This window comes from Drosophila sulfurigaster, chromosome 2R (genome assembly GCF_023558435.1).
Source record: "Drosophila sulfurigaster albostrigata strain 15112-1811.04 chromosome 2R, ASM2355843v2, whole genome shotgun sequence".
Taxonomy (NCBI): Eukaryota; Metazoa; Arthropoda; class Insecta; order Diptera; family Drosophilidae; genus Drosophila; species Drosophila sulfurigaster.
In genome coordinates, this window is record NC_084882.1 from 24,382,625 (window position 1) to 24,399,863 (window position 17,239).

General features: G+C 40.6%; 6 protein-coding genes across 7 annotated transcripts; 4 read left to right on the top strand and 2 right to left on the bottom strand.

The window, feature by feature from the left end:
* The first annotated feature begins 234 nt into the window (after positions 1–234).
* LOC133836015 (probable cardiolipin synthase (CMP-forming)) lies at positions 235–1,897 on the top strand. Its single transcript, XM_062266276.1, has 5 exons — positions 235–406; positions 517–1,122; positions 1,183–1,398; positions 1,458–1,593; positions 1,647–1,897. Exons 2-5 carry the CDS (start codon positions 592–594, stop codon positions 1,757–1,759), a joined length of 996 nt encoding a protein of 331 aa, XP_062122260.1. The 5' UTR covers positions 235–406; positions 517–591; the 3' UTR covers positions 1,760–1,897.
* Positions 1,898–2,373: 476 nt separating this feature from the next.
* On the top strand, positions 2,374–10,227 carry LOC133836758 (titin-like). The gene is given in 16 exon segments (XM_062267347.1): positions 2,374–2,484; positions 2,528–2,869; positions 2,931–2,975; positions 3,037–3,780; positions 3,782–4,024; positions 4,026–4,424; positions 4,483–5,513; positions 5,747–6,021; positions 6,091–6,675; positions 6,745–6,881; positions 7,662–8,856; positions 8,926–9,510; positions 9,580–9,716; positions 9,783–9,915; positions 9,979–10,039; positions 10,112–10,227. Coding segments are annotated over 16 exon segments (6,030 nt in total). The 3' UTR covers positions 10,119–10,227.
* Positions 10,228–10,424: 197 nt separating this feature from the next.
* On the top strand, positions 10,425–11,437 carry LOC133835928 (large ribosomal subunit protein eL27). Its single transcript, XM_062266124.1, has 2 exons — positions 10,425–10,549; positions 10,934–11,437. Exons 1-2 carry the CDS (start codon positions 10,432–10,434, stop codon positions 11,347–11,349), a joined length of 534 nt encoding a protein of 177 aa, XP_062122108.1. The 5' UTR covers positions 10,425–10,431; the 3' UTR covers positions 11,350–11,437.
* A 416-nt stretch (positions 11,438–11,853) lies between these two features.
* LOC133835926 (isocitrate dehydrogenase [NAD] subunit gamma, mitochondrial) lies at positions 11,854–14,743 on the bottom strand. Of its 2 annotated transcripts, XM_062266120.1 has the most exons (7): positions 14,579–14,743; positions 14,355–14,432; positions 13,510–14,289; positions 13,266–13,452; positions 13,128–13,203; positions 12,195–12,545; positions 11,854–12,095 (listed from the first exon to the last, which is right to left on the bottom strand). In XM_062266120.1, the coding sequence occupies exons 1-6, from the start codon at positions 14,633–14,635 to the stop codon at positions 12,515–12,517; spliced, it is 1,209 nt and encodes a 402-aa protein (XP_062122104.1). In that variant the 5' UTR covers positions 14,636–14,743; the 3' UTR covers positions 11,854–12,095; positions 12,195–12,514. The 2 variants fall into 2 exon arrangements, with proteins under 2 accessions (XP_062122104.1, XP_062122105.1); XM_062266121.1 differs by lacking the exon at positions 12,195–12,545 and having other exon boundaries at positions 14,579–14,742.
* Positions 14,744–14,895: 152 nt separating this feature from the next.
* On the top strand, positions 14,896–16,271 carry LOC133835927 (S-adenosylmethionine mitochondrial carrier protein homolog). Its single transcript, XM_062266122.1, has 4 exons — positions 14,896–15,266; positions 15,332–15,598; positions 15,657–16,078; positions 16,140–16,271. The coding sequence occupies exons 1-4, from the start codon at positions 15,174–15,176 to the stop codon at positions 16,252–16,254; spliced, it is 897 nt and encodes a 298-aa protein (XP_062122106.1). The 5' UTR covers positions 14,896–15,173; the 3' UTR covers positions 16,255–16,271.
* LOC133835929 (uncharacterized) lies at positions 16,125–16,970 on the bottom strand. Its single transcript, XM_062266125.1, has 3 exons — positions 16,794–16,970; positions 16,506–16,700; positions 16,125–16,441 (listed from the first exon to the last, which is right to left on the bottom strand). The coding sequence occupies exons 1-3, from the start codon at positions 16,905–16,907 to the stop codon at positions 16,397–16,399; spliced, it is 354 nt and encodes a 117-aa protein (XP_062122109.1). The 5' UTR covers positions 16,908–16,970; the 3' UTR covers positions 16,125–16,396.
* Positions 16,971–17,239: the final 269 nt, after the last annotated feature.

Genomic DNA, 17,239 nt, shown 5'->3' on the forward strand with positions numbered 1-17,239 from the left:
TATTAATGAAGAAACTGCAAATATATGGTTTCCATGTCTGCCATGTTGAGCTTGACCTTAATGAAAACCCAATTAATTTGCAAGTAGCTTAAATAAACAAAATACGTCCTTACCTTTAACAAGGCCAATTCATTAAATTAAACCTATAATATTAAACATTTTAAATGTGCGCGCCAATTGCCGGACAGCTTGTGGAAATGCTGATGCTGCCACCTAGTTGTGCATAAGACAGATGGCAACATTGCTTAAGGGTGGCAACTCGTCGCGGCTAACTTGTGTAATAAATACAACATTCGACTTTAAATTATTGATAAAATTTGAATTCATGTAATTTACGACTTGGCGGTGTACACACAATCTGTGTTTGTACTGTCGCCGCTCTAAAGCATCCAGAAAACAACCAATGGTATGATAACAATGATCAGATTTGTCACAGAGGGGTGTCAATAACCACCTGATTGGCCAAGGCCACAAGATGACAGCAAATAAAAATAAATTCAATTTGTTTATTGGCAGGGCGTAAACAAACAACATTGCAATCACTTGAAGCTTATTAAATTATTATCAAAGTGCTCCAAACTATAACCAAAAATGCTGCCTGCTATCGTTTTTCGGCAAATGCATGCCGGTGGATTGCACCATGGAGCCGCAACAACATTGAAGCACGTGCTGGGAGTAGGCGGCAACAGCTTTGTGAACTGTCTCAATCGCTACGCAGCTGCCACGGGCTTCATACGCATTTCGTTCTTGGACATCAATCAGCGTCGAAATTGGGATGTTGCTCGGTTACGATTGTATGCGGACGCCAAGAAGCAATCTTTGCATCTGCGTACGCTACAGGGTCGCGATCTTCTGCAGAATGCGATCGACAAACAGCGCGCTGAATTCATTGAGCGCAAGAACTTCTTGGTCGATGACATACGTGAGGCACGACACAAGGTACAGGAGCGTGTGCGCGAGAAGATCGACGAGATTCGCGAAGAGCGTGAAAACATTATGACCATACCCAATATGTTGACCATAAGCCGTGCAATACTCTCGCCCTATATTGGCTACGTGATTGTGCAAGGCGACTACACGATGGGCATGAGTTTGCTGGTCATTGCCGGCATCACAGATCTGGTAAGCAATCTTATTTGAATTATAATGGCAGTCGTTTGCTATAAAAGTCTTCCTTTGTAGTTAGATGGACAGATTGCGCGTCGTTGGCCATCGCAGGCCAGCAAGGCTGGTTCCTTTCTGGATCCCATGGCTGACAAGCTGTTAATGGGCTCCTTGGTCATTTCTTTATGTTACAGCGAACTGCTACCAATGTGGCTAACTGGTGTTGTTGTCTTCCGTGATGTCTTCCTCATTGGAGCTGGTTTTGTTATACGCTACATTAGTCTGCCACCGCCAGTGAGTATTTATAGATATACAAGATTTAAGTGTACAGTCTCCTAAATATATGTTTACAGAAAACGTTTTCGCGGTACTTTGATGCCACCCATGTGACTGCCCAGTTGGAACCAACATTCATCAGCAAGGTCAATACGGGAGTGCAGTTAGCCACCATTGGCATTAGTCTTGGTGCGCCCATATGGAACTATCTTGGTAAATATGCCTCATTTCCCTCAATGCTTGTACTAATACAAACCCATCTGTAGACCACCCGGCTCTTCATGGACTTTGGTATCTAACAGGCGTCACAACCGTTGCCGCTGCGCTCAGCTACGTCATCAATAGACGTGACACTTTTAAAATTATACACAAAAAATGAACTGAAAACATTTACTATTTGCTATTACACAGAACTATAGTAATAGAACACCAATTGCAATGATTAGTATGTAACAACTTTTTGTAATTAAGTATACACAAAAACTGCTTGAATTAAAAATTCTTATTTGTTTATAAACGGCTTCTATTTATTTGAATGCGCAAGGGTTGCTCAACAGTTGAGCTCGATGAACGCATGTCTTTCGCATATATGATATATTGCTACATTCCGTTTTTTTAGAAATTACAACGTCAGATTTTATGCTCACAGTATTGTACATTTATTTAATTCATTTTCTTCAAAACTTTTTTTTTTACTTTTACGCTTACGATATTACTATCAAGTTTCAATTATTATCGAAATATTTATCGATGTTAATGAAGAACCATCGCAAGTGTTGTATAACGTTGGCATTCAAGTGACGCGCTTATTTGCTTGCATTTTTTTAAATGAGAAAACGCAATTAAAAAAAGTGTATGCTACATAAATTGTCAAAAACATAGTGCTGCATTAAAATGTAAGTGTGTCGAGTGGCTGATAATAAGGTGAGTGCAAAAACAAATACTTTAATAATGATGGCATTCTTTTACAGGGCGAAATTAAGCGACAACACAATGCGCGAATTAGACGACATCTTGAATGAGACTGCCTCTTATGGGGATCGCTTGAATGAATTTCTTAAACTCAAAACGACCAACAAACCACAGAGCAGAAATACTCCATTTGTGCTCGGAGGACCCAATTATTCCTTTAACATGGAAGATTTAGACGTTGACATGGAGAAATTGCCACAAAAAACCGCAGCCCAAAGACGCAGAACAGAATTCGAAGGAGATTAAAAAAAATGCGCTTCGCGACTCAACAAACAATGCTAATACAGCGATACTTCAGTCACCACCAGTTGTCGAAGCGCCCGCCTCCCCATTATTTTCGGAGAATGCGCAGCCATCGCGCTCTCTTAGCAACTCGCCGAAGAGAAACCTGCGGCGAAGCGGAGGCATTCCAGGATCAGATCGTCTGCGACGCGTGGCAATACAACGGCGTTCCAGGAGCTGCGGTCGTGATCTGCTTAAAGAATTCAACGATGCGGAGCCTCGAACATCAAATACCGTAAGTTCAAAGGTATTTCCGGCCAATGAATTAGGTTTTAAAATTTAAATCCTTTCTTTAGCAGCAGCAGGAGGAAACTAGTTCTGCATCCAACACTTTGAATTTTGTAAGTTTTTTAATTAGCTTCGAACATTTTGCATTTGTGTATTAAATATGCATTTATTTAGATACCTGGCATTAGCAGCACTCCAGCAATAGATGCACAGGCTAAAAATTCAACAGCAGCTTCTGCTGTTGCTGTCGCAACGGAGCAGGAGGAGCAGGTTGGCGTAAGCTTCAAGTACTCTCAACGACGCGAAGAGGTTCCGCTGTCTTCAACATCCCAACGCGCCGCAAACGCAAATAATGGAACTGTTCAACGCACTTATACTGTCGAAATGGGCCCCGAGCCAGGACAATTGCTGCTCTCGCCATCGCGTAAAAACAGCAACAGTCGTTTGCATCTATCGCCGTCGCACTCGGTTCATAATGCGTCGCACAGATTGTCCAACAGAACATATGCTACTTCACCAGCTAGAGCCGAGATACTGGCGCCAGATACGCCACCACGAGTGCTGGCACATTCGCTACGGGAGTCGGAGTTCACTGTGCCGGAAACGCAGCCACACGATGGTATTCAGCAGCAAGTTCTGCAGACGATGACAAACAGTCCCAAAGCGGCTCCATTCGTGGTCATACCATTAGCATGCCTCAGTCCAAAAACACAAAATTCAATAAAAGACCAACAACAATCAGCAGCAACTTCATCATCACCAAGAGCAGCTTCATCAGCAGCAGTTCCAAAAGTTGCTAGTCGTAGTATGCAAACTTCTGACAATTCACGTAACATGAAATACTTAAACGCGCTCTTAACAGACGACGACAGCGATGATCAGCGAGAACTGAGTTCATTACTACCATTAAATTTAGCACCCCCCGGGTGGCAATACAACAAGACAGAGTCGTCTAAGAAAACGGGGGCAACGCGCAAAAAGTCCCAATATGCTGTTGGATTTGCAAACCTCACGGACACAGCGTCAGAAACCTCTAAAAAAATCTGTGCTCAATAAACCATCGAAACGGCCCATTAATGGCGAAGAGTTTGCCGAGGAATTGGCCAGGATGAGCAACTATGAAATACTTGATTTACGCAAACGTAATTCCCTTGGCAAGTTGAATCCCCCTGAACGGTCAGCGCCAGAATCCAAAGGAGCAACAGATCATTGAAGAACACATCAAGTGGGAACTAATGCGACGTGATCGGGATAATGTCAGCCCCAAGAAGTCGCTAAGTAAAGTCCCATTGCCAACAGCATCACCATGCGCCAAGTCGCCAATTCCAAAATCGTTGACAACTCCAATCAGCAAACCGACCACGAATCCGTCGTTCAGAATGTCGCCAGCTGTAGCACCTGCTGGAATCAGGGATAGATCTATGCGCGAACGACGGCGTTTACGACGGGAAAGCGAGAAAAATGCATTGGGAAATGATTCCTTGGACAGCTCACCGGAAAATGCTTATCAACAGATATCAAAGCAACAAAGGAAACGTAGCAGACGTCGTAAGTCAAGTGTGGTAAGTGACAATAGTCGTATAATCGTATATCCAATAAAAATTTTTTTTCATCATGCAGAGTGAGGACGAGATACTAGCTATTTGCACGCCACCAGCGCAGTTTAGACGCTCTAAGCATAAGCAAAAAGAGGAGCCAAGCACGACTTCATTGGCAGAGCCACTAGCCGACTTTCGGCGTTCCAAGTCAACTGTGCAGCTACCAGATTCTCCAACCCAGTTGCGCAAATCCATGTCCAGGCACACAGAGGAGACGAATAAGACTGTGGTGGCAGAGCCGCCTCCAGACTTTAGATATAGATCTAGACAACGGATTGAAGATGACCACAGCGACGAAGATGCACTTCCACAACCAACAGCACAGCTTCGAAAGTCCAAGTCGCTACACTTAGAACAATTGAAGACCAATGAGACTGTTCTGCCAGAGCCGCCTGAGCAATTTAGAAAGTCCAGATACGTAGAGCAAGAGTCTGAGGGTGTGTCGAATACATCACCATTGCAAGAGTCAAGAATTTACAGATCTAGATTGCGCATTCAAGACAACGAATCGCCACCTCTAAAGCAATCTGTACAGCTCCGAAAGTCCAAGTCGCGGCACTTAGAGCAACTAGATATCATTGAGTCCAATGAAACTGTGATCTCAGAAAATCCCCAACAAATGCGATTGTCAAAGTCGAGACGCTTTGAGCAGCTGGATATCGTAGAGTCAAACGGTCATTGCGAACGTTCTAAGATCACACACTTGGAGATGCATACTGAGGAAGTATCTGCACTTCCAGAGCCACCCGAAGAGTATAAGCGACATAAATCTAGACTACGCATTGAAGATGATGAGTCCGACGAAGCTGCACCACCAATGCCAGCTTCGCCTGTACAGCTGCAAAAACCCAAATCTAATGACAAAAAGAAGCACATAACTATACAGCGCATTGAAGATGACGATTCGGATGAGGCTGCTATGCCGGATCCGCCTACACAATTGCTAAAGTCAAAAGCGAAGCATTTAGAACAAAATAATATAGTGGAATCTTATGAAACTGTACTGGCAGATCCACCAGAACAGTTCAAAAGTCCAAGTCGCGTCAAAGACATGTAACAATTGTGGAACCAGATACGAGTGATATGGAAAATACACAGCCACAGCTTCAGCGTTCCATGACCCAACAGCGAGAGCAGTTGGTGGCTCCAAAGTCAAACATAGATGGAATGGAAATGCCGTCGTTGCAATGTGTTGATGAAGTGCGATCGAATGACGTAGACACTGGTGCAGAGGCAATCATTAATTCGCCACCAAAACCATTCAACAACAACACATCTCATATTAGTTCGCGGGAGGAAGTGATGCCGCCATCGCTGCCCATTGAAACTGACTTGGACGAGATGCCAAGTACAAGCAATAATACGGGCAGCAATCGTCGCAGGGGTAGAAAGAAGAAGGCATCGAATAACGACGTCAAGATAAAAAAAAAGGAAGCAGCAGTATCGCGTGAAAAACAAAGTCGCAGAGTCGAAGAGGCCAAAAAAGAATTGTCAAATCTTGCTATTAATCTACCAAACCGGACGCTGCCTCCATCCGAACACGATGACGATCAAAACACAAGTAAGCTAAATAAACACTTTACCCTAGCATCATATGCTGAAAATATTATATTTATTTTTATTCCATTAGCTGGAGTTCGAAAGTCCAAACGGGGACACATTCCATTGTGCAACACCTGGGTGCACACAATGGATGATCCTTTTTTCTTCCTATTTAAAAAACCCTATCAACGCAAAGTTTATCCCCTACCACCGAAGCCAAAAAAGAAATTACATATTAATAACACGGATTTATTTGTGGACAAACCGCCGTTGGCCAGTAGCACACCAAGCAACGAAGCCACCAACGCCACAAGCAGCGACACTAAAGCAGAAAAACAGAATCGTAAGAGAAAGCAATTAACCGGAATAACGTTGAGTAGCATAGCCGAGCAACCAGAAGAACGTTCTATGGAACTTGAGATAAAAACCTCTAAGCGGGGACGGCCAAAAAAATATGATCCGATATCTTCCAAGGATATTGACACACCGAAAACATTCGTCTCTTCAGCATCACAAACAGATTTTGAACCTGCGCTGGAATGTCATCCCACAGTCCAGTCAACAAACTCACCGCAAAATGACGGATTTCCTCTGAATTGGCTACGAAATTTAAATGATCAACCCATTCCTAAAGATAACAGTACACATCAAGAATTCAAATCAATGAAAATTTGTAAGCTTCTTAACCGCATTCAATCCTATCATACATATTCTTAATTTAGCATGATTGTTTTGATTTCAGCTCGGGCATCCAATTTGCAGTACTCGAAAATAAACGGACTCGACTATGCGTTTTATGGAGGAAGCGATAACACTATTGGGTTTATCCGTTTTCAACCCTTCCAAGTCCGAGGCATTAATAAAGCTAAAAGCAAATTGGTATGTATTTCAGAATTACAATTTTGTTATAAGATGATTGATCTACTATAGTATTGTATCACGCAGCAATTCGTGGTTTTTTTATGGTGAATTCGAAATTGAAACTAACGATTTGGAAACCAAAAAGGACCCAAAGACAAATGAACTACTTCCTACGCGCGATACTATAAGCGCTGGCGATTTTTTGCTAATTAAGATTGGTAAGTTAATATCTTATTAATTTCTTGTATTACAATTAACATTACTTACTAATTATTTATTAGGTACTCAATACAATATCAAAAACTGTTTAGATGCAGAGGGCGTTCTACTTATTAACCGCTGGTAAGCCAGTTACAAATTCCTGTCATTTCAATCTTACTGATTTTAACTGTTTTTTAATTTTCTGTTTTCCAGTTCTTGAATACATTGTGTTTTTATTCCCAATAAGTAAACAAAGATGAATTAATGTTTACGTTGTATTACATTTTTGAATATGCTATGTTTTTATTTTCAATAAGAATCCAATGAAATGTAAATTTGTTCTTACTTCAATATAATAATATTAAAATAAAGTGGCTAATATTTTTTTCTTGTTAAATGAAGATGAATTACTAAATGTTTAGAGAGAGAAAGAGTAACGGCTCTTTTAAATGGGTCTGCTGGCATTTTTCAGTATTTTTATACCAACAAACACAAGAAACAGTATGGTCTCACTGCGACCACAGCGACGAAGATGCACTTCCACAACCAACAGCACAGCTTCGAAAGTCCAAGTCGCTACACTTAAAATAATTGGAGACCAATGAGACTGTTCTGCCAGAGCCGCTTGAGCAATTTAGAAAGTCCAGATACGTAGAGCAAGAATCTGAGGGTGTGTCGAATACTTCACTATTGCAAGAGTCAAGAATTTACAAATCTAGATTGCGCATTCGAGACAACGAATCGCCATCTCTAGAGCAATCTGTACAGCTCCGAAAGTCCAAGTCGCGGCACTTAGAGCAACTAGATATCATTGAGTCCAATGAAACTGTGATCTCAGAAAATCCCCAACAAATGCGAATGTCAAAGTCGAGACGCTTTGAGCAGCTGGATATCGTAGAGTCAAACGGTCATTGCGAACGTTCTAAGATCACACACTTGGAGATGCATACTGAGGAAGTATCTGCACTTCCAGAGCCACCCGAAGAGTATAAGCGACATAAATCTAGACTACGCATTGAAGATGATGAGTCCGACGAAGCTGCACCACCAATGCCAGCTTCGCCTGTACAGCTGCAAAAACCCAAATCTAATGACAAAAAGAAGCACATAACTATACAGCGCATTGAAGATGACGATTCGGATGAGGCTGCTATGCCGGATCCGCCTACACAATTGCTAAAGTCCAAAGCGAAGCATTTAGAACAAAATAATATAGTGGAATCTTATGAAACTGTACTGGCAGATCCACCAGAACAGTTCAGAAAGTCCAAGTCGCGTCAAAGACATGTAACAATTGTGGAACCAGATACGAGTGATATGGAAAATACACAGCCACAGCTTCAGCGTTCCATGACCCAACAGCGAGAGCAGTTGGTGGCTCTAAAGTCAAACATAGATGGAATGGAAATGCCGTCGTTGCAATGTGTTGATGAAGTGCGATCGAATGACGTAGACACTGGTGCAGAGGCAATCATTAATTCGCCACCAAAACCATTCAACAACAACACATCTCATATTAGTTCTCGGGAGGAAGTGATGCCGCCATCGCTGCCCATTGAAACTGACTTGGACGAGATGCCAAGTACAAGCAATAATACGGGCAGCAATCGTCGCAGGGGTAGAAAGAAGGCATCGAATAACGACGGGAAGATAAAAAAAAAGGAAGCAGCAGTATCGCGTGAAAAACAAAGTCGCAGAGTCGAAGAGGCCAAAAAAGAATTGTCAAATCTTGCTATTAATCTGCCAAACCGGACGCTGCCTCCATCCGAACACGATGACGATCAAAACACAAGTAAGCTAAATAAACACTTTACCCTAGCATCATATGCTGAAAATATTATATTTATTTTTATTCCATTAGCTGGAGTTCGAAAGTCCAAACGGGGACACATTCCATTGTGCAACACCTGGGTGCACACAATGGATGATCCTTTTTTCTTCCTATTTAAAAAACCCTATCAACGCAAAGTTTATCCCCTACCACCGAAGCCAAAAAAGAAATTACATATTAATAACACGGATTTATTTGTGGACAAACCGCCGTTGGCCAGTAGCACACCAAGCAACGAAGCCACCAACGCCACAAGCAGCGACACTAAAGCAGAAAAACAGAATCGTAAGAGAAAGCAATTAACCGGAATAACGTTGAGTAGCATAGCCGAGCAACCAGAAGAACGTTCTATGGAACTTGAGATAAAAACCTCAAAGCGGGGACGGCCAAAAAAATATGATCCGATATCTTCCAAGGATATTGACACACCGAAAACATTCGTCTCTTCAGCATCACAAACAGATTTTGAACCTGCGCTGGAATGTCATCCCACAGTCCAGTCAACAAACTCACCGCAAAATGACGGATTTCCTCTGAATTGGCTACGAAATTTAAATGATCAACCCATTCCCAAAGATAACAGTACACATCCAGAATTCAAATCAATGAAGATTTGTAAGCTTCTTAACCGCATTCAATCCTATCATACATATTCTTAATTTAGCATGATTGTTTTGATTTCAGCTCGGGCATCCAATTTGCAGTACTCGAAAATAAACGGACTCGACTATGCGTTTTATGGAGGAAGCGATAACACTATTGGGTTTATCCGTTTTCAACCCTTCCAAGTCCGAGGCATTAATAAAGCTAAAAGCAAATTGGTATGTATTTCAGAATTACAATTTTGTTATAAGATGATTGATCTACTATAGTATTGTATCACGCAGCAATTCGTGGTTTTTTATGGTGAATTCGAAATTGAAACTAACGATTTGGAAACCAAAAAGGACCCAAAGACAAATGAACTACTTCCTACGCGCGATACTATAAGCGCTGGCGATTTTTTGCTAATTAAGATTGGTAAGTTAATATCTTATTAATTTCTTGTATTACAATTAACATTACTTACTAATTATTAATTAGGTACTCAATACAATATCAAAAACTGTTTAGATGCAGAGGGCGTTCTACTTATTAACCGCTGGTAAGCCAGTTACAAATTCCTGTCATTTCAATCTTACTGATTTTAACTGTTTTTTAATTTTCTGTTTTCCAGTTCTTGAATACATTGTGTTTTTATTCCCAATAAGTAAACAAAGATGAATTAATGTTTACGTTGTATTACATTTTTGAATATACTGTTTTTATTTTCAATAAGAATCCAATGAAATGTAAATTTTGTCTTCAATATAATAATATTAAAATAAAGTGGCTAATATTTTTTTCTTGTTAAATGAAGATGAATTACTAAATGTTTAGAGAAAGAGTAACGGCTCTTTTAAATGGGTCTGCTGGCATTTTTCAGTATTTTTATACCAACAAACACAAGAAACAGTATGGTCTCACTGTGCTGTCTTGTAGCGTTGAGTATAGCGAATGGGCTTTGTGCCAGATCGTTTGATTAAAAAAAAACTTAGTGGCAACTCTGCGCGTGCTGTCAAATTGTCGCAATCGCTGTCATCTTTTCTTTCTTTTCCGGTCAGCGAACAGACCTGTAAGTTCGCGTATATTTTGTACACAAAATAAAATCGTAAAATTCTAGTGATTTAACAAGACAACCACAATTTTTTTCAAGCGCAAAATGAATAAGAATAATGTGAACTATTCCCGTAGACAAGTATTTCAAATGATGAACGAATTTTAGAAAACTTGAGCGGATTGTGAAAAGCATACAAACAAATGCAAATATAATGCAATTAATTCAGTCGCATAGTTTAAACTTTCGCGGTCAAATTTATTGGAAGCTTGAAATCATAATATACGAAGAAGTTTTATTGATTTGTGCTAATTACAAATTTCTTCCATTTTTCATGCACCCTCGCTGTTTACGTCGACTGCGCTGTCAACATATCTCAACAACGACAACAATGATCTATAGCCGCCAAAATGAGGAAAATTATGAAACAAGGCAAGATCGTAATCGTCCTTAGTGGACGTTACGCTGGTCGCAAGGCCATCATCGTCAAGACCTCAGACGATGGCACCCCGGAGAAACCCTTCGGTCATGCGCTCGTCGCCGGCATCGACAGATACCCACGCAAGGTAACCAAGAAGATGGGCAAGAACAAGCTGAAGAAGAAGTCCAAGGTCAAGCCTTTCCTCAAGAGCTTGAACTACAACCACTTGATGCCGACTCGCTACACAGCGCACGACATCAGCTTCGAGAAGCTGTCGCCCAAGGACCTGAAGGATCCTGTCAAGCGCAAGACTCACCGTTTCCAGACCCGCGTCAAGTTTGAGTCGGTGTACAAGGAGGGCAAGAACAAGTGGTTCTTCCAGAAGCTGCGTTTCTAAACAGCTGGAGGACTCTTGATTTTTATGTCGCCGTTTTTTTTTAAGGTTAAATAAAAAAACTAAATTCTGATAAAATTGACCGAAATAACGTAAATTCTTTTTAATTTTAAATGGATAAGGCAATGCCAGAAATTGTGATTATTTTCTTGACATCTGTACAGATGAGTTATAGGGAAACAATTTTTAGTAGAATGCAGCTATAATCCAAATAACATAAATAATGTGCACAGAAGAAAGCCAAGAAAAAATAATCAAAAGAACTTTGGAAGATAGTTTCATATCATTATTCATTGCAAAATCAAATTCTACTAAAACTGAGATACAAAGTGTTTCATATTTTATTTAGATTAACTCAAATGAGATAAAAATTATCTCAATTGCGATTTATAATTCTTGTCTCAACAGAATGATATACAATTCCAAAAAAGAAAACGTACTCGGGCTTGTTTTGATTATTATTTCATCTTTTTTTTAATTTTCTAAATATTCGAACAGAATAATACATTTTGTTTGAATTCAGTTTTAGTTTTACAATCGTTTGAAAATCAATTTACAATTCTATTGTTTATTGCTTCATTTGAACATAAAAATTCTTGATCTGAGGAGACATTGTACTTAATTCTGATTTAACGAATGAGTAATTTTATCTTTTTTTTGTCTTAGGATTTATGGATATCTAATGGGATAAGAAGTAAAGTCAAAGTAGGTCAAGAGTTCAAAGCATTCATAGGGACCAGGCAAGAAATCTGTGAAAGAAAAGTGGATAATGCGCGTGTCAATAGATAGTTTATATCAACTTATTTAAAATAGATATAAAATTGATATGGGTTTAAAATTAAGTTTACCTGTGATTCAAAACTTTGGACATCAGAAGTGTGCACAGAACATATAACATTTAGCCGGGGCAGAGGGAGAATATATATAATTGTTTTTTTTTTTTGGTAAAGCAGCGCATAATTTTGACCAGCTTATAAATAAACTGATAGGTTTCAAATTGGTTCTTGACATCACAATAAACATGTTATGCATTTTGGCTTGTTGTTGGGGGAATCTAACACTTTGACTCTGATTGGCTTAGTTGTGTGTTAATATAATTTGATAGGAGTTTTTCTTTGTTTTGCTGTTTTTTTTCTTTTGGTTTAGTAAGGCTCTGATTTTGCTTTGCCTAAGACTGGTTGAAATAGTTCCCATGTGGCCTGTTGTAAGCACCACGGTTAAGCATGGATTTGGGGGGAGTAGAAAAATAGATGTAAACATATCGGTTAAATTTGAACATATATAAATTGTTGAGTACAGTCAATTTCGAAATTGAATGGGCGACGCAGCTACATACGTACATACATGTTTGGTGTGTGTGTATTTTGGGTGTTTCTGTGTGCACTACGGGAATACTACAGATGTACTTACTATATAAAACAGATAATTCAACAAAATTCAACTTAATACAAACGTTAGTAACTGGGTGTGATTGTGGTTCTTGTTTTGTGACGAGGGTTAAACACATTTCGGTTATAACAGCAGCTAGTAAATAATATGTTACGAAATAAACACTTACAGTTCTGTTCAAGTTGAAGTGGAAACAAAAAATAATACAAAAGAGCACGAAATTATAGATAATACAAAAAAATATAGACAGCAGCAGTTGTGAAGTAAATAGAGGACAAGCAAAGAGACGATACAAAGTCTCTTTAAAGACTAATTTACAGCACTAATAGAAAAAGGAGACGATCTCAAAAACATAGTAGGCTTAGCTTTAGGTTCATTGTCAATTATTTTACCAATTCACACGCTTGGCACTCAAAATCTTAAGTATGTTCTCAACCACATCGGTACTGGAGTGATTGCCGCCCAGATCTATATGGAAAAACAATGAATTGAGTAAATCATCTTATTGCAATACTCTAATATAGATTTACCTGGGGTACGAATGGCATCGTTAACAATGGTTTGGTATGTAGCATCATAGATGACCTTGGCGTGCTCGTTGTGTCCCAGATGGTTCAACATGTCAATGCTGGCATTTATCATGGCCACCGGATTGGCAATATTCTTGCCAGCAATGGCTGTGCCTGTGTTACGGGTACCGGGCTCGAAGATGGCATACTGCAAAGCAGAGAAAAGTTTAGAAGTGGGAAGGATTAAGTTAAATATGCCACCTACGTGATCACCATAATTGCGTCCTGAAATAAGACCGGCTCCACCGATCAGACCACAAATCACATTCGACACAATTGTGCCATATAAATTGGTCATGTTCATCACATCGAACTGGTGTGGATTGGAAACAGCTTGCATGCAGGTGTTGTCAATGATCATGTTGTTGTGCTCCAGCTCGGGATAATCCTTATGTACACGATTCGCCACCTCCAAGAACAGGCCATCGGACAGCTTCATGATGTTTGCCTTGTGTATGGTCGTTACACGCTTGCGATTATTCTGACGCGCATATTCGAAGGCATAGCGTGCCACTCGCTCCGCGTTCTCCACGGTTACCACCTTCATACTCTCGACGACACCGCGCACCGATTCGTGCTCCAACATCGCGTACTCGCCATCGGTGTTCTGACGGATGAGCACAATGTCGATGTCCTTGTGGCGGGCTGGAATTCCCGGATAAGATTTGCAATGCACCACATTCACATAGAGATCCAGCTCATTACGAATGGCCACGTTGCGGGAGACTTCGCTTAGACTCTGCGATTTAGTTTCAATGTTGCCCTTGAGAGCGACACCGTTGCGTTTAATCGATGTGATGGCATACTCCAAATCTTCGTTGCCCTCAGTGGATGGATCAATGTCAATCACCTCAAAGTCAATGGGTGCTCCGCAATAACGAAAGATTTCACGCACATATCCCATCAGCTCGGGACCGATGCCGCCGCCCGGCAGCATGGTTACACCATGGCGGCCACCATACTGGGCCGAGGGTATGTCAGTTCCCTGGAATATTATTGATAGTTGGATATACATAAGTAAGCGAATGCCATATAACCTCAAATACGGACCGTTAATTTCTTTTGCAGAGCCGATTTCGTGTGAGCCACATCCTCTGTCTTCTCCTTGGTCACGAGCAGCGGATAACCCTGCAAAAAGTCCGTTTATTTAGCATATGTTGGCAAAATTGGTTGTTGTCACTCCATCCAAAGACGCATTAGCATTATGTAATTTGCTGTTTGCAACTGCTCCGTTGGCCACTTCAGAGCTGTTGCCGCTCTCGGCAAGAACTTACGCGGGTAAGGAACGGCGCCTGGGTCTGCAGCAATCTTTGCGTCAATCGAATGGCCATGTTTGCAATTTATTAATCTTTTCCGCTGCACTGCAAAATGTTTCAACCCTTTTATTGCTGCTGGCAAAGATTGTGGCCAAAACGCAAAATCATATGTTCGTGAACCGATAACGTTTTTCGATAACGTGCACTTATCGAGTTTTGCAGTTGAGTTGGCAGCTCTATTAGCGTAACATCGCTGTAATTGAGAGGGTATTATGGTTATTTAACAAAGTTAATTTGTTTCAAAAACAAATTACAATATTACCAATAAATTAAATGATTATAATTTAGATTACGGTTATACAAATGTCTTCTTATCTTAAATAGTTTTGCACTACACATATAAACTAATTGTGGAATGAGAAAAGGTTTCTAAATTCCAAGAGCATCCATATTTCGGTGTATCAGAAAATGTTTTTCCTTCTGTTGCTGTTACGTTAACAACCGCGTTCGTTTTGGTAGGTTTGTTTTGAAATAAAAACAACTGTCGTACAGCATGTGGTCATAAGACATCTGGATTATTATTATTATTAAACATAAATAAAACCAATATCAAATGGCAGCAGATTTAGCACCAGCTGGGATTCCAGTGCAATCGGATGTTTATCATTCGCCGATTCCAAAGTTAAACTTTCTACACGCGCTTGTCGTAAGTCAAAGAGTCAAATATGTTTAGTGGAACTTGAAAAGCTAATGTACTTATGATATTTGTAGGCTGGCGGCGTGGCGGGTGTCGTAGTGGATATAGCTCTATTTCCTATTGATACGGTTAAGACACGCCTGCAAAGCGAATTGGGATTTTGGCGCGCCGGCGGCTTTCGCGGCATCTATAAAGGTCTTGCGCCTGCAGCTGCTGGCAGCGCACCCACAGCCGCCTTATTTTTTTGCACTTACGAGTGCGGAAAACAGCTACTTAGCTCAGTGACCAATACTAAAGATTCTCCCTATGTGCACATGGCGGCAGCATCGGCAGCTGAAGTGGTAGGTTAAGGATTCTAAGCAAGTTACCTAAACTAATCAATTGAACTTGGAACTTTAGCTTGCTTGCCTCATACGTGTGCCCGTGGAAATAGCCAAACAACGTTCGCAAACGTTGCTGGGGCACAAACAGCATCAAACTGCTCTTCAGATTCTGTTGCGCGCTTATCGCACTGAGGGATTGCGTCGTGGTCTGTATCGAGGCTTTGGCTCCACAATTATGCGCGAGATTCCGTTTAGTTTAATACAGTTCCCCTTGTGGGAGTACTTTAAGCGTCAATGGACACCCATTACAGGCTATGAGTCGACACCATTGACTGTGGCTTTGTGTGGTGCTATTGCTGGTGGCATTTCGGCTGGACTGACAACGCCTTTGGATGTGGTGAAGACTCGTATCATGCTGGCGGAACGAGACAGCGCGACACGGCGTCGCAATGTGCCTAGCATCTTGCGTGGCATTTACGTTGAACGTGGTCTAAGCGGGTAACTTGCTTAACAACTAAAATGTATTACAAATTTTTACAGGGTATTAATGTATTTGCAGTTTATTTGCGGGCTTCGTGCCGCGCGTGCTTTGGATTACACTAGGCGGTGCGTTCTTCTTCGGATTCTATGATCTAACAACACGACTTTTGGGTGCTGCAAGTCCCGACAACTAACATCAAAGTAGTCATGTAATCGTAATTGTAATGTACAAAAACGTAGACAATAAAATGAAAGTGTGCATGTAAACTTATGTATACTATATATAGAAATGATATTGATAATTAGTCTTTTCTCTTCCACTTCTCCAACGACGTATCAAGCAAGTACGGCGACGTCTCTCGCAACTGTTTGTTGATTTCCCTGGTATCAAGTTATAATAATGTATTTACATATGTATAAGCAGTAAATAAACAAGTATACTAACCGGAGATATGTGCAGACGTGCATCAAGCAGATATGTGATGGAATTTCGTTCTCCAATCTCATCATTTTCTGCTCCCATCATGGATACATCGGAGTCTTCTTCGTCGACATTGGTGTAACCGTTGCGCGTGGCAATATTGCGACGCTTGAAGTGCAAACAATTGTAGGAACAACGAATTCGTGACATTGCATAAACCTTAAATAGTTTTCATATGCAAATACACAAAAAGGGAAATGCAGTTGTACAAACATCAAAACAGATAAGAAAGTTAAAAGTGTGCTTAATTACCAGACCAGCGAGAATGACAACACCCACAAGTACCAAAAATGGAAGCCAAATGTATTCTGCGTCCTCTGGATGCAATAATTCGGGCGTTGCTGTTGTTGTTAGATTAACTTCCATTATTATTACTAATATTAGCTGCTGACTAAAGCGGGGTTTTGAACTGTGGGGATTTAAATGTCAAAACATAAGCCGGTACCAGTGTGACCGCAGTGCGAACATTGTCGTTATCGATAATGTCGGAGTAATGAACGATAGTCAGTTGGCACTTGAGTGATCAGTGTCAATTGATTCACTTCCATTTGTATGAAAAAATACCGCTTCATTTTGCTTTTCCACTTAAATTTTTCGGATATTGTGAATTATTTATAAAATTCACAAAAGTGCGAGGAAAAATGTGGAAATTCTTTGAAATCGCAGAGAGAGGCAGTTTAAAAAGATTCTTAGAGATC

What these genes read in the sequence shown, in the direction of transcription:
- LOC133836015 (XM_062266276.1), top strand. Translation starts at nt 592, where the DNA reads ATGCTGCCTGCTATCGTTTTTCGGCAAATGCATGCCGGTGGATTGCAC. An exon ending in TTGCCGGCATCACAGATCTG is followed by an intron (nt 1,123 to 1,182) that starts GTAAGCAATCTT and finishes CTTCCTTTGTAG; the next exon opens with TTAGATGGACAGATTGCGCG. An exon ending in GCCCATATGGAACTATCTTG is followed by an intron (nt 1,594 to 1,646) that starts GTAAATATGCCT and finishes ACCCATCTGTAG; the next exon opens with ACCACCCGGCTCTTCATGGA.
- LOC133835927 (XM_062266122.1), top strand. Translation starts at nt 15,174, where the DNA reads ATGGCAGCAGATTTAGCACCAGCTGGGATTCCAGTGCAATCGGATGTT. An exon ending in ACTTTCTACACGCGCTTGTC is followed by an intron (nt 15,267 to 15,331) that starts GTAAGTCAAAGA and finishes TGATATTTGTAG; the next exon opens with GCTGGCGGCGTGGCGGGTGT. An exon ending in GTTGAACGTGGTCTAAGCGG is followed by an intron (nt 16,079 to 16,139) that starts GTAACTTGCTTA and finishes ATGTATTTGCAG; the next exon opens with TTTATTTGCGGGCTTCGTGC.
- LOC133835928 (XM_062266124.1), top strand. Translation starts at nt 10,432, where the DNA reads ATGGGCTTTGTGCCAGATCGTTTGATTAAAAAAAAACTTAGTGGCAAC. An exon ending in TCCGGTCAGCGAACAGACCT is followed by an intron (nt 10,550 to 10,933) that starts GTAAGTTCGCGT and finishes AATGATCTATAG; the next exon opens with CCGCCAAAATGAGGAAAATT.
- LOC133835929 (XM_062266125.1), bottom strand. Translation starts at nt 16,907, where the DNA reads ATGGAAGTTAATCTAACAACAACAGCAACGCCCGAATTATTGCATCCA. An exon ending in TTGTCATTCTCGCTGGTCTG is followed by an intron (nt 16,701 to 16,793) that starts GTAATTAAGCAC and finishes AAACTATTTAAG; the next exon opens with GTTTATGCAATGTCACGAAT. An exon ending in CACGTCTGCACATATCTCCG is followed by an intron (nt 16,442 to 16,505) that starts GTTAGTATACTT and finishes ACTTGATACCAG; the next exon opens with GGAAATCAACAAACAGTTGC.
- LOC133835926 (XM_062266120.1), bottom strand. Translation starts at nt 14,635, where the DNA reads ATGGCCATTCGATTGACGCAAAGATTGCTGCAGACCCAGGCGCCGTTC. An exon ending in AGGCGCCGTTCCTTACCCGC is followed by an intron (nt 14,433 to 14,578) that starts GTAAGTTCTTGC and finishes GACTTTTTGCAG; the next exon opens with GGTTATCCGCTGCTCGTGAC. An exon ending in CGATGCCATTCGTACCCCAG is followed by an intron (nt 13,204 to 13,265) that starts GTAAATCTATAT and finishes TTTTCCATATAG; the next exon opens with ATCTGGGCGGCAATCACTCC.